Here is a 13,988-nt window from a genome sequence, read left to right on the forward strand (position 1 = left end):
ATAACATTCTTGAATAAATCCTTCAAACCTAAGTCAGTGGTAAACATGTATACGATACTAAGAATAATCCTGCTGCATAATGGCCGAATATTATATGAAGTAAAGCTGAAATGGTAACATATCAGTAGTATATATATATTTATGTATGTATATATTTGTTTATATTTAACACTGATAATACGAAATATAGACACGGCGGTTTATATGGTAAAGCGTACTGATATAAAATAGTAAAGTATATAAGTAATTACAACAAGAATAGTACTTCCAGTGGTAAGAGCCACGACAAGCCAACACTAGGAAAATAATGAAATAATAAAAAGAGAGAAAATAAAAAATCAACAGCGACGGTGCATATTAGTATTGTAATTGCAGGAATCATAGAACAATAATTAAAATATTGACAAAATTACCATATGTAATTGTGTATATACACATATATGTGTATATATATAATATAATATAATATAATATAATATAATATAATATAATATAATATAATATAATATAATATAATATAGGTCAACCCCCTTTCCCTTCCTTCCCCCGGACCCGGTCTTGCCCGGAGAGCTCGACTGGGGGATATAAAGGCCCTTGGGGGGTTTGGTGTCGGCACTTGTCTTCTCACACTGACTGAAACCATGATCAAGACAGTAAGTTCGCTGTTTTTTCAGGAAATTGATGTTACAATTTTATTTAAAAATTTTAAAAGAAAAATTTTTTTTAAATTTTCTTGGGAAAAATTTTGAACGTTTATTCTTTTTAATTTGGGGAAAAAACAAAAATTTCCCCCATTCCTTTTTCATAAAATCCCTTTTAAACCCAAAACAAAAAATTTTATAACGGAATCAAAAAATTAAACAATTCCTTTTTTTGCAGGTAATTGTGCGGGTTTGCGCTGCCCTTCTTTTGGCATTCGCGGGAGCCAATCCTGTGCCCGAACCTGGTTTTGGGGGACACGGAGGTTTCGGACACGGTGGGTTCGGAGGCTTCGGACACGGCGGATTTGGAGGATTTGGACATGGTGGATTCGGACACGGCGGGTATGGTCGCTGAAGTAGAGCGATAACTATAAACCTTGATTTGTAAAATGACATGGAATGAAATAAAATCAGCAAAAAAAACACCTTTTCAATTTTATTCACAGTCGAAATTTTTGTTCCATGAAAACTGACTGAGCAGATTCCCGAGATATTTACAAGGTCCTTCTTGAATACAAAAACACTGAACAAATGGACTTTTAACCAGAAATAGTTAGCTGGAATGTTTTTGTTGTGAAAAGGGGGAAACGCGTGGAATGGTCATATGTATCAGAGTTGACCTGATGTTCAGTTCTGGATGTTTCAGCAAAAATAATTTAGAGCGAATCTTTTTAAATTATGTCAAAAAATTATCTGATATTTTTAACGTAATTTCCTTTAGATTTTGTGTAGAGACATAGGTGCCTAGCACACACACATACATAAAGAAATGTATTTACATTTATAAGTTATCCGTTTACATGTGGACTAATGTGTTTTTTTTATTAAAAAAATATTGTATATACATTTGTATTTATCTATTTCTAAATTCAATAAACAAACTTCATTTATCGATACTGCGGGGTTTATACAAATAAAAGTTCTGTGTAAATGTTTATGTAAAGCAAAACTACAAATTTTCCTTAACATAAAAACGCACCCCACATAATCGTTCCCCTATTTACCCTAAAAATTAATATAATTTTTTTGTTTTGTTTATAAACGGACTTAAATAAAAAAAAATAATTTCTATGCGGTACACACCATCATCTACCATTCCTTTAAAACAAATGATTAGGCACAGAAAAATTTTTTTTACATTTGAATTTAAAAAAAAAATTTACTGACATTTATATGGCGAAACCTTCTTTTTCTTCTGAAAAACTCATGAATAAATCCAGACTTGAAACTGAAGTAGAATAAAGCTAATAGCGATGACTTTGCTTTGGTTATAATTTGCTTTATATTTATCATCATATAAATTTTAAAGGGAATATAAGGGGGACTCACTTCAAATTGATGCATAGCCCCCAAGATTCTCCTTTTTCCCGTGTCCCGGGGGTTTGTGGGGGGGTTTCCCTAAAATCTCCGGCCCAGAGAGACTCGAACTCGCGAACTCTAAGACGGGCATGGGTTTGCCTAAAAAACCCCTGATCCCCCTAAACACTGGAAAAAAAAAACAAAAAAGGGCAAAACAACACAAAAAAGGGTATCGTAATTAAGAAAAATAAGTAAAGGGATAATGACAAAGGTATAAAATGATAAAAAATGTTAAAAATTAAAATCAACAAGAAATAAGTGCAACAACAATAAAAATTATTTTAAAGAATCTAATAGCTATAATATCGCTAAAACAATTTTCACCCCATAGAAATGTAAAGTAATTTTATCAATAAGACCTAAAAAAATTTTAATTTTTTTTCCCAAACACTGTTTTGGTTTTTTTTTGAACCAAACCCTTATTTTTAAAAATTATTTTTTGCCTTTTTTTCTTTCATTTAACTTTTTGCTTTAAAAAATAAAATTTCCACACCTTCTTTCACCGGGTTTCCCTTTTTAACCTATATACAAAAAAACATAAAACATGGAAAATTTTAAAAAATGAAACTTTTGGTGTGCGTGCATACTCACGGGGGTCCCATAAAGACCGGGACGTATGAAGAAAATCATCAAATCGTGAACATTTTACGAAAACAAAATTTAAAATTGAAAAACCACTCTACCATGCCCATAAAATGCCTGAAAAACGGAAAAATATCAAATTAAACAAACCTATTAATAAGAATGAAAAATAAAACAAAATAAACGGGTCAATAATTATTTTTTGACCTTTTTAACAGTCAACTAATTTGGGAATCAAGTCGGCCAAGAACAGAAGGGGGGGAACCGCTTTTCCAGGGTCCTTGTCTGGAAAGCAGACTGCATGGGGCTCAGCATCGGATAAATAAAAGACCGAGGGGAAATCTTTCATTGTCTTTTCACACTGACTGAAAAATTTGTTGAAAGCGTAAGTTGGAGTTCCTCTTTTTCACATAAATAAGTTTTTCTAATATACATGACTTATAGAGTAATATTTGCATTTTATTGTTCATGTTCTTCATTTTTTTATGATCGATCAGCAAGGGGGAGTCCACGTTTTCTTTTTAAAAGGGCGAAAAAAAAAATTTTAGAAACAAAAATATGCTTTTTAAGTTCAGCCAAACGTTTAGGGATGCAATTTAGTTTATTCCCTATATATTATTTTCCAATAAAATTTTTTTAGCAATCGAGAACAAAACATCACAGTCGCAAATCATTTTTTGGGTTATAAGGAATATTAATTATATTAACTTTGGTTTTTTGCAGTAATTATTGGGGGGCCCCCTTTTTTTGCGGGGCCAACCAAAAAAACCGGTTTTTTTGGGGGGGCCCCGGGGGGGAAAGGGGGGGACCGGGGGGGCCCGGGGGGGGGGGGGATTGGCCGGGGGGCCCTTTTTTTTTTTAAAAAAAAAAAAAATTTTTAAAAAATTTTGGGGTTTTTTTTTTAAAAAAAAAAAAATTTTTTTTTTTTTTTTTTAAAAAAAAAAATTTTAAATTCCCCCCCAAAAAAAGGTTTTTTTAAAAAAAAGGGAAAAAAAAAAAATTTTATTAAAAAAAAAATTTTAAAAAAGGGGGGGCCGGAAAAAAAAAAATTTAAAATTCCTTTTTTCCCCCTTTTTTTTTGTTTTTTTTTTTCAAAAAAAACCCAAAAAAGGGAAAAAAAATTTAAAAAAAAAATTTTTTTAAAAAAAAAAAAAAAATTTTTTATTTTTCCCCAAAAAAAAAAAACCAAAAAAATTTTTTAAAAAAAGGGGGGGTTTTTTTTTTTTTTTTTTTTTTTTTTTTTAAAAAGGAAAATTTTTAAAAAAACCCCAAATTAAAAAAAAAACAATTTAGGTAATAAAAATTCCCCAAAAAAAAAATAATTTTGAAAAAAAAAGGGTTTTAAAAAAAAATTTTTTTTAAAAAAAATTTTTTTTTTTAAAAAATTTAAAAGGGGTTTTTTTTATAAAAAATTTTTAAAAAAAAAATTTTTAAAAAAAAAATTTTTTTTAAAAACCCCCCCAAAAGGTTTTTTTAAAAAAAAAAGGGGGAAAAAAAAAAAAAAACCCTTTAAATTTTTAAAAGGGGTTTTTAAAAAAAAAAAGGGGAAATTAAAAATTTTGGAAAAAAAAATTTTTTTTTTTTTTTTATTAAAAATTTTTTTTTAAAAAAAAAAATATAAGGAAAAAATTTAAATTTATTTAATTAAATTTTTAAAAATTTACGCTTTTAAAAAAAATTTTTTTTAAAAGGAAAAAAAAAAAAAAAAAAAAAATTTAAAAAAAATTTAAAAAAAAATTTTTTTTTAAAAAATTTTTTTAAAAAAAAAAAAAAAATTTTTTTTTTAAAAAAATTTTTTTTAAAAATTTTTAAAGGAAAATTTTTAAAAAAAAACAAAATTAAAAAAAGGGGAAAAAATTTTAAAAAAATATTTAAATTTTTTTAAATTTTTTTTTTAAAAAAACCCTTTTTTTTTCCCCCGAAATTTAAAAAAAAAAAAAAACAAAAAAAAGGCAACCCTTTTTTTTGGGGCCCCCCCGGGGGCTTGGGGGGGTTTTTTTTTTGGGCCCCCCCCCGGGAAAAAAAACCCCTTTGGGTTTTTTTTTTTTAAAATTTTTTGCAGCTTCGTCAAACAATGCAGGGTTGTTATATGACTTAAACAAACCTGCTTAAATCAACCATGCCATTTAACATGGCATATATATTTTATGAATTCCTTTTCTAAAAAGAGGAGAGTAATTTGAAGATCCATTTACAACAACCTCTTACTTATTTTTTTCCGTGTTAAAAGTGATTGTACTTATGAAACCCGGGGTGTATTCCGTCGTGTCCAAAATTTACCCCCATTTAACGATCTTAGGAAAGGGCCAGTCTCCTATGGTCAAAAATGGGTCAGGGTCAAAGAGACTTTTAAAGGCATAGGAGTCTATAACTCTGACTAATTTCTTTGCTTTTTAACATCAACTTGTTTATTTGAATATCATGTCTACGCCAATATACGGATAGACCGATGGCAAGATATGTGATGAATGTACTGTACAGCGTAAACGAATTTACGCGTGCAGGCTAATTTACTGAGTGTTTGTCAGTGTTCATATGAGGAATATAAGATGAAGATAGAATTTCACGGAATATTTGATTATAATTAAATGTTTATTACACTCTAAGCCTAAAAATATGCAGTGGAACATTAAAAAAAGGAAGCGGCCTAGTGTTAGGGGAGGCGATGTGTCGGGAGGTTTGAGAAAGCGGTTGCGAATGGAAAAGGGTTAGGAACCACTCAATTAGCACTCCCATTAAACCAATTGCAAGACGTGGAAAATGATATAGAAATGTAAATATATGTAGTTCATCATATCTTGGAAATCCTCAGAGAACTTTCTCCGTGCAATGCATTTTTTTTCTTTCTTCCAGCATTAGATACAGATTCTGAATTTACTCAACGGTTGATGAAACATATGATTTATGTAGGACATTATCGTAATCGTTTGTGTGGAATGTGCATAACGTAGAGTGTATCGTAACAAGATAGAGCTTGACAGTATTTAATCATTTGAGACATACCACCAAATGTTACGTAATTCACCAACTCTAGCATTGTACAGGACCATATTCTGAGTAATGCTTAACTGTGTGTTATAAGCTGCAGCTATGAACTTGTCATTACTAGTAAAGTACGAGTTTTCCGGCTTTACAATCCTTCTACGGCCTCCAAGTCATTATATATCCACAGGCTACATGTACATTACTTCTGCAATCGGTATTTTATGGGTATGGGCAAGTGATCTGACCTACTTTCCCTGTGAAGTTTAGTTGGCAATAAAAGATTGACTGATAATTTAAGATTACCTGCCGCGTCAACAGCTTAGGTAATTAGCGGTGAGGACATTTTTTGTTTTCTGGCAATAAAAGTGAAAGAAGACAAATACAAAATCAAATGTAGACTTCCTTCCTGTGTGTGTCTGCTAAAGCGGAGGAACAACACGAGCCTGACCAGGATGCTGTTTTGGGTCCTGGAATTGGTGTCTCGCCCGAAGACAAACGGAAGATTTTTATTGGTATCCATTTTATCCACACAGTTATCTTGCAGGTTCATTGTAACCCCCCCCCCCACACACACACATATACATACATATATATATACACACAAACATATATACATACATACATATATATACATAAGAGTCCATGTGGAGAGAGATAGAGAGAGAGGGGAGAGAGAGAGAGAGAGGGAGAGAGAGAGGGAGAGATAGATAGAGAGAGAGAAAGAGAGAGGAATACGTAATACAATAATCTCACAGACAAATTAGGAAGACATACTTTCCTACACAATCACTAATCACATATTTACAAAGCTAACATGACTAAGGAATACAACTGAAGTTCTGTTCCGAAGTGTCTTGGAAAGTTTGCGAGCACAAGTCAATACGTTTTTATACTTGGACACTTTGCTAAGTTTATTGACAATTGTGCATGTTGAATAAAGAGGCTGGCTGTCGAGTTGTAGATAATCAGTTACATTATTAATAGTATTGGTGACGATGTCTCTAATAATTGTATAATGATTAAAGTTGTGATTTTTTTCGTCCTCAACCAAATAATGCTTTAGTAAAGAACCTATTTTTCCAGGAACTGCCGCAAATGAAGATAAAGTAATATGGGTATATATCGTACGTCTGTTTATGATTATAATGCATTCTTCTAAGAAAGATGGATAGATAGATAGATAGAGAGAGAGAGGGAGAGAAACGATAATACCTTTAACATCAGTCTGTATTATCTATATCTTATTATTCAAGATGTTTATGATTGTCCTTGGGGTTTCATATCTTTCGTGAAAAGCCATATAAAAGCCATGTCGTTGTATTAAACAGTTTTTATATCAGTCATTACCAACCTATTTTTCATGTTATTATTCCGAGTACACTTTTGCACTGTTTGAAGTACTATTCCAAAGGATATGAAAAAAAAAAACATTTGTTGTTTAGAAAAAAATGTATTCAGTGTCACCTGACTGACTCATCTTCAGCGGCCATAACCGCCGTATCCGCCTCCGCCATATCCTCCGCCGCCGTGTCCGAATCCACCGCCGCCGTAGCCACCACCGCCGTGTCCGAATCCACCGCCGCCGTATCCTCCGCCGCCGTGTCCGAATCCTCCGCCACCGTAGCCACCACCGCCTGTGTCCGATTCCACCACCACCATAACCACCACCACCGTGTCCGAATCCTCCGCCGCCATAACCGCCACCGCCGTGTCCGAATCCACCACCGCCGTATCCTCCGCCGCCGTGTCCGAATCCTCCGCCGCCGTAACCGCCACCGCCGAATCCGCCCTTTCCTCCACATTTTCCGCAGCCGCCATAGCCACGGAACAGGAATTTACCGGGCAGTGGATTGGCTCCGACTAGAGCCACAAGGACAAGAAGTGCAAACAGCTGCAACAAAATGTACAAGGTTAGTTTTATCTTAGTCTTTTTTCCCCTTTATCCCCACCTGTTCACCCACAGGGAGGGGAAATATAATGCATGATTTATGAATAGAACGATTACTTAACTAATTATAATCTAAACATACACGCACACATAAATGAAAAACACTCTGCTCTGATGGCCATATGTGATAAACACGTGATATATCTGAAAGATGAGACAACACACATACAAACATGCATGGAGGCACACACACGTACGCACACACACTCAGAAACATACACAAATATACATACACACGTGCGTGCGTGTGTATGTGTGTGACTGTAATTGTACAATACAAAACGCCACTGTGTTTCCAGCTTAAACAATAGATGAGAACATTATATACATACTGCTTTAAGATTTATATATATATACTTACATATATACATATATACGTATGTATTTATGTATGTATGTATATGCATATTCAATTTCCCTCCCTGTAACTTCTTTACAGTTCCCGTCTTTGACTCCCGTAAGCACAAAATATTCTTCAAGGACGCTTGGACACACACACACACACACACATATATATTATATATGTGTATGCATGTATATACACATATATCCATATACTAATACCAATGATACAATGCTAATAATAAAGATACAAAATTATAACCACACTTACAAACAAACAAACATACAAGCAAAAACCCAACAGAAAATAAACCACCACACAAAACGAAAACCGTAAACCTACCGCCTTGAATATCATCATGAAATCACTCCCCAGCGTCGAGACTGAAGGAGGTCTCCCCGTTAGCCCGTTATATACCAACCCGGCCTCGCCTTCGGTCCCGTGTTGCAATTCCCGAAGAGGAAGGGGGTGAAGTTGAGAGGTGAATGGAGGGAGGAGGAGCTTCATGGCCTTCAGTGCTGTAGGCAGAGGGGGTAGAGGGATTGGTTGAGTGGTTGGTTGGTTCGTTGGTTGATTGGTTTATGGTCTTTTTTTTTGCGGATTGGGTTGGGGAGGGAAGGGGGGAAGAGGGGGGGAGGGGTAGGTGTATGGTTTTTCATTTGCTTTGGTGGTAGCTAGGTATTTAATAACAATATCAATAATGATGATGATAATAATAATTATAATGATAATGATAATGATATTAATGATAATGATAACAATAATAATTATAATACTAATAGTGATAATAATAATAATAATGATAATGATATTAATAATAACAATGATAATGATGATGGTGATGTGATGATGATGATGAAGATGATGATGATGATAATAATAATAATAATGATAATAATGATAATGATAATAATTATAGTTATTTTTTTTTTTGCAAAGATAACGTTCACGTTTCCTTTGCTTCGATTTCTTTGTTAATTCATAGAATATATATATAAAAAACTATTTAACGCTGTGTCTGACGCATCATGTATGACAGGGCCACTTTTAAAGGCATTTTTTCGTTCATTTGCACCACAGTTCTCCCCCCCCTAAAACAAAACAAAAAAAAAGTACAAAAACTTGTAAGTTCCTATAAAAACAACACGACACGAACTGATAAACAACATGGTAACGGCAAAACACCAATACAGTTTTAGGCTAAAACAAACAAACAAACAAACAGAAACAAAGCAATAAACATCAAATATTAATACAAAAACAAAGCTCCTTTCCCCCCCATTAACATAAGGACCATAGACGTTTTATGAGTGTGGGCCTGTTTTCCCAAAGGAGGTTGTGTGGGAAGTTTGCTTTTGTTAACACCAAATGGCAGTGCATTTGGTAAAAAAAAAAAAAAAATGGTTCGTCCTTTTGGTGTATTTTACTTCTATTTCAATAAGATGGATTCTTAAAAAGTCAGTGCTAAAGATTGTTTTCTTCTTTTCTTTTTTTTTGGAAGCTATATTACAAAGAAAGAGTGTTACTACATGATACTCACGAAAATCATTATTAGTATTTGTTATGCACAATAACTATATCTTATTACGGTAATTATCATTGTTAAAACTACCCAGTTGCAAATTGTATTAATTGGGATAGTGATCCACATATTACGCATTATAACAGCATTTAAATTTCAATGACAAATACATCAAGGCATCAACATTGGATAAATTATTTCAGGCAATAATCAAACATTTCTTACTCTGGTTCTAAAATAAACTCCCCTTCTACTCTATAGCTAAAGAGGCTACCATGACTCAAACCACCAGCATCTAATAAAATACCTCAACAAACAAACAAGAAACAAACAATATTTCCTTCTCTGGTTCTAAGTGATATACCCTCTCAATCTCTTTAGTTAACTAGACTTTAATGATGCAAATGTATACACGTTCTGCTCTAGTGACACGAAGAGTGGGAAGGAAAGGCGGATATGATACATGCTGCTATAAATAGATCGACAGTGAGTATAGATGACTAGCTAATCTCTTCCTTGGAGGCAGTTAGGCTCATTGATTTATAGATAGGTTAGTGAACAGATAAGGACTGCTACTTTTCATAGAGTTTACCAAATTTAAACGGCTTCGGAAATGAGAGAATATGAAAACAGGCACCTTTACATGAGCTACAAAATAAACGGATAAATGAAATAGATAAACAAATTCTAGAGAAAAAAATAATAGATGGAACACCCTTCCATTCCCTTCTTCTCCCCATCGCCCTCCAAAAGAAAAAAAAATCCAAAACTGCGACTCACCACATTACCCCCCCTCCCAATAAAAAAGGAAAAGAAAACAGCAATAAAAAGAAAAAAAACAGCAACAACAACAACAAAAAAAAAATATCGAGGCTAAGAAAGTGAGAGGAATTCCCTCAGTCTTTTCAAGAAAATATAAAACACGGAGAGACAGCAGCAGCATTGCATCAGGAAAGTAAACACAGACAGGTTTGAAGTGTGTGACGGGCGTAAAAGCTAAGTACTTCGTAGGTTAAACACACACGCGTTTTCCCGAACTGTAACACGGGAACAGGTGGTTTGAGGCTTGTCATTAAAAGCAATTGCTCTTTATAATTTTTGGATAGAAATAATAGGTTATAATTTTCACAGAATGGGGTTACAAATCCGTTATGAATTTATATCTTTGTTAATGTATGTTCATTTCAGCATTGCCATTTGCATAACGTCTTTCAATTGGTGTTTGGTGTTTGTAGACAGTGAGGATAGATAAATGAAGAATGAGAAAAAAAGAGAGAACGAGAGTAAGATGAGAGAGAGAGAGATTGAGAGATTGAGAGAGAGAGAGAGATTGAGAGATTGAGAGAGAGAGGGAGAGAGAGAGAGAGAGAGAGAGAGAGAGAGAGAGAGAGAGAGAGAGAGAGAGAGAGAGAGAGAGAGAGAGAGAGAGAGAGAGAGAGAGAACGAAAACAAGAAAACAAATGAAAGAAAAAGAAAAAGACAACGAAAGAAATCGATAAAAAAACCCCCAACAACATGCAGACAAGCAGACCCGGCCAGAAGAGAGACAGAGAGACCAACGCCACCACACTTATTATTATTGTATTCGGTGAGGGACTGGACGTTGCTCTCTGGTAGCACCTGATTAATGTGCCAACTACCTTTCCTCGCTATACCACACGCCCGCACGCTTGCACACACACACACACACACACACACACACACACACACACACACACACACACACACACACACACGATACTTATTTTTCTGACTGTACAATACCAGTATTTGCCTTGTATCTGTCCCTCTTTTCACGTTCATATCACCAATGTAGTTTCTGTGTTGATCACGAATTTGTCGAATCACGCCATGATGGATTAGGATGATATGCAGTTGCACTTTCATGCAAGATGTTTTATTGAGTGTTGGGAGAGAGGGCACTGTTTGTTGCAATAAGACTGGTTAATCATGTTTCGAGATTAGTTGGGTTCTATCTTCGTTATCGTTATTATTGTTATCGTTTGAAACAACAACAGCGTTAACTATTGTAATGATGATACTAATAATGAATCGGATAATAATATTAATGGTAATAACAATGATGGTGATGATAACGATTATGTGGGTGATAGAAATAATGATAATGATAATAATAATAATAATTATTATAATAATAATAATGATGATGATAATGATAATAATAATGATAATAGTAATAATGGTAATAATGATAATGATAATGATAATAGTAATAATAATAATGATAATGATAGTGATTATAATAATAATAATAGTGATGATGATGATAATAACAGTTACATGCGTTATATGATTATTGTTATAATAATCATTATTAGCATTGTTATTATCACTGTTTTCATCATCAATATCACTATAATTATATAATAACAATAATAACAGAAACAACAACAATGGTAATAAGATTAATAACGACAGCAATCATGATAATGATAATAAAGATGATCAATATCAATAACAATAATAATGATAATAATCATAATAATGACAATAATAACTTCATCATCCTCATCATCATTATCATAACTGTTACAGTTATTATTTTTCTTTACTATTATCATCATTATTATTGTACCTCTTATTAATGCTGATGATTATAATGATAAAAACAATAATAATGACGATATAATAATGACGAGTAATATTAGTAATATATATATAGTAATATATATCATTAACATTTTCATTATTACTGAGATTATCTCTAGCACTGCCATTCTTATTATTACCATAAGTATTTTGACCATTATTGGTATTATTATCGTTATTATCATTATTATGATTAAAATCATTATTATGATCATTGCCATTAATTTTATTGTCAAGTATCAATATCACTATCGTTATACTTGTTACGCGGATGATAACGATAATGATGATAATTATAAAAATAATAATAATAACAACCACAACAACAGCAACAACTCAATAAAGTCATAGAGACAATGACATTATATATACACATCAATATATAAATATATATATATATATAATATATATATACACATATATATGTTTACATAGAACACGCACACACACACAGAGTTGCCAGAACGAGGTCGCGAGCGACGACGAACTGCGTCAAGGATTTCGGCTCCGGATTTTTTCTCAAGATTGATTTCCGAAGCCATTTTCATGCTTTGTATAGTGTGAACTCATATGGCCTTTGACCACATACGGATTTGCAAATATTGGGTTGTGTGTATGTATATGTATCTGTATCTATGTATCCATCTGGTTGTCTATTTATCTATCTATCTGGTTGTTTATTTATCTATCTATCTGGTTGTTTATTTATCTATCTATCTGGTTGTTTATTTATCTATCTATCTGGTTGTTTATTTATCTATCTATCTGGTTGTTTATTTATCTATCTATCTGGTTGTTTATTTATCTATCTATCTGGTTGTTTATTTATCTATCTATCTGGTTGTTTATTTATCTATCTATCTGGTTGTTTATTTATCTATCTATCTGGTTGTTTATTTATCTATCTATCTGGTTGTTTATTTATCTATCTATCTGGTTGTTTATTTATCTATCTATCTGGTTGTTTATTTATCTATCTATCTGGTTGTTTATTTATCTATCTATCTGGTTGTTTATTTATCTATCTATCTGGTTGTTTATTTATCTATCTATCTGGTTGTTTATTTATCTATCTATCTGGTTGTTTATTTATCTATCTATCTGGTTGTTTATTTATCTATCTATCTGGTTGTTTATTTATCTATCTATCTGGTTGTTTATTTATCTATCTATCTGGTTGTTTATTTATCTATCTATCTGGTTGTTTATTTATCTATCTATCTGGTTGTTTATTTATCTATCTATCTGGTTGTTTATTTATCTATCTATCTGGTTGTTTATTTATCTATCTATCTGGTTGTTTATTTATCTATCTATCTGGTTGTTTATTTATCTATCTATCTGGTTGTTTATTTATCTATCTATCTGGTTGTTTATTTATCTATCTATCTGGTTGTTTATTTATCTATCTATCTGGTTGTTTATTTATCTATCTATCTGGTTGTTTATTTATCTATCTATCTGGTTGTTTATTTATCTATCTATCTGGTTGTTTATTTATCTATCTATCTGGTTGTTTATTTATCTATCTATCTGGTTGTTTATTTATCTATCTATCTGGTTGTTTATTTATCTATCTATCTGGTTGTTTATTTATCTATCTATCTGGTTGTTTATTTATCTATCTATCTGGTTGTTTATTTATCTATCTATCTGGTTGTTTATTTATCTATCTATCTGGTTGTTTATTTATCTATCTATCTGGTTGTTTATTTATCTATCTATCTGGTTGTTTATTTATCTATCTATCTGGTTGTTTATTTATCTATCTATCTGGTTGTTTATTTATCTATCTATCTGGTTGTTTATTTATCTATCTATCTGGTTGTTTATTTATCTATCTATCTGGTTGTTTATTTATCTATCTATCTGGTTGTTTATTTATCTATCTATCTGGTTGTTTATTTATCTATCTATCTGGTTGTTTATTTATCTATC

General features: G+C 32.3%; 1 protein-coding gene across 1 annotated transcript; it reads right to left on the reverse strand.

Annotated features, from left to right (window-relative positions):
* Positions 1-7,106: 7,106 nt before the first annotated feature.
* On the reverse strand, positions 7,107-8,430 carry LOC125046505 (abscisic acid and environmental stress-inducible protein-like). Its single transcript, XM_047644285.1, has 3 exons — positions 8,261-8,430; positions 7,299-7,518; positions 7,107-7,261 (listed from the first exon to the last, which is right to left on the reverse strand). Exons 1-3 carry the CDS (start codon positions 8,423-8,425, stop codon positions 7,107-7,109), a joined length of 540 nt encoding a protein of 179 aa, XP_047500241.1. The 5' UTR covers positions 8,426-8,430.
* Between the last annotated feature and the right edge of the window lie 5,558 nt (positions 8,431-13,988).

The sequence above is a fragment of the Penaeus chinensis genome, chromosome 39 (genome assembly GCF_019202785.1).
Source record: "Penaeus chinensis breed Huanghai No. 1 chromosome 39, ASM1920278v2, whole genome shotgun sequence".
Taxonomy (NCBI): domain Eukaryota; kingdom Metazoa; phylum Arthropoda; class Malacostraca; order Decapoda; family Penaeidae; genus Penaeus; species Penaeus chinensis.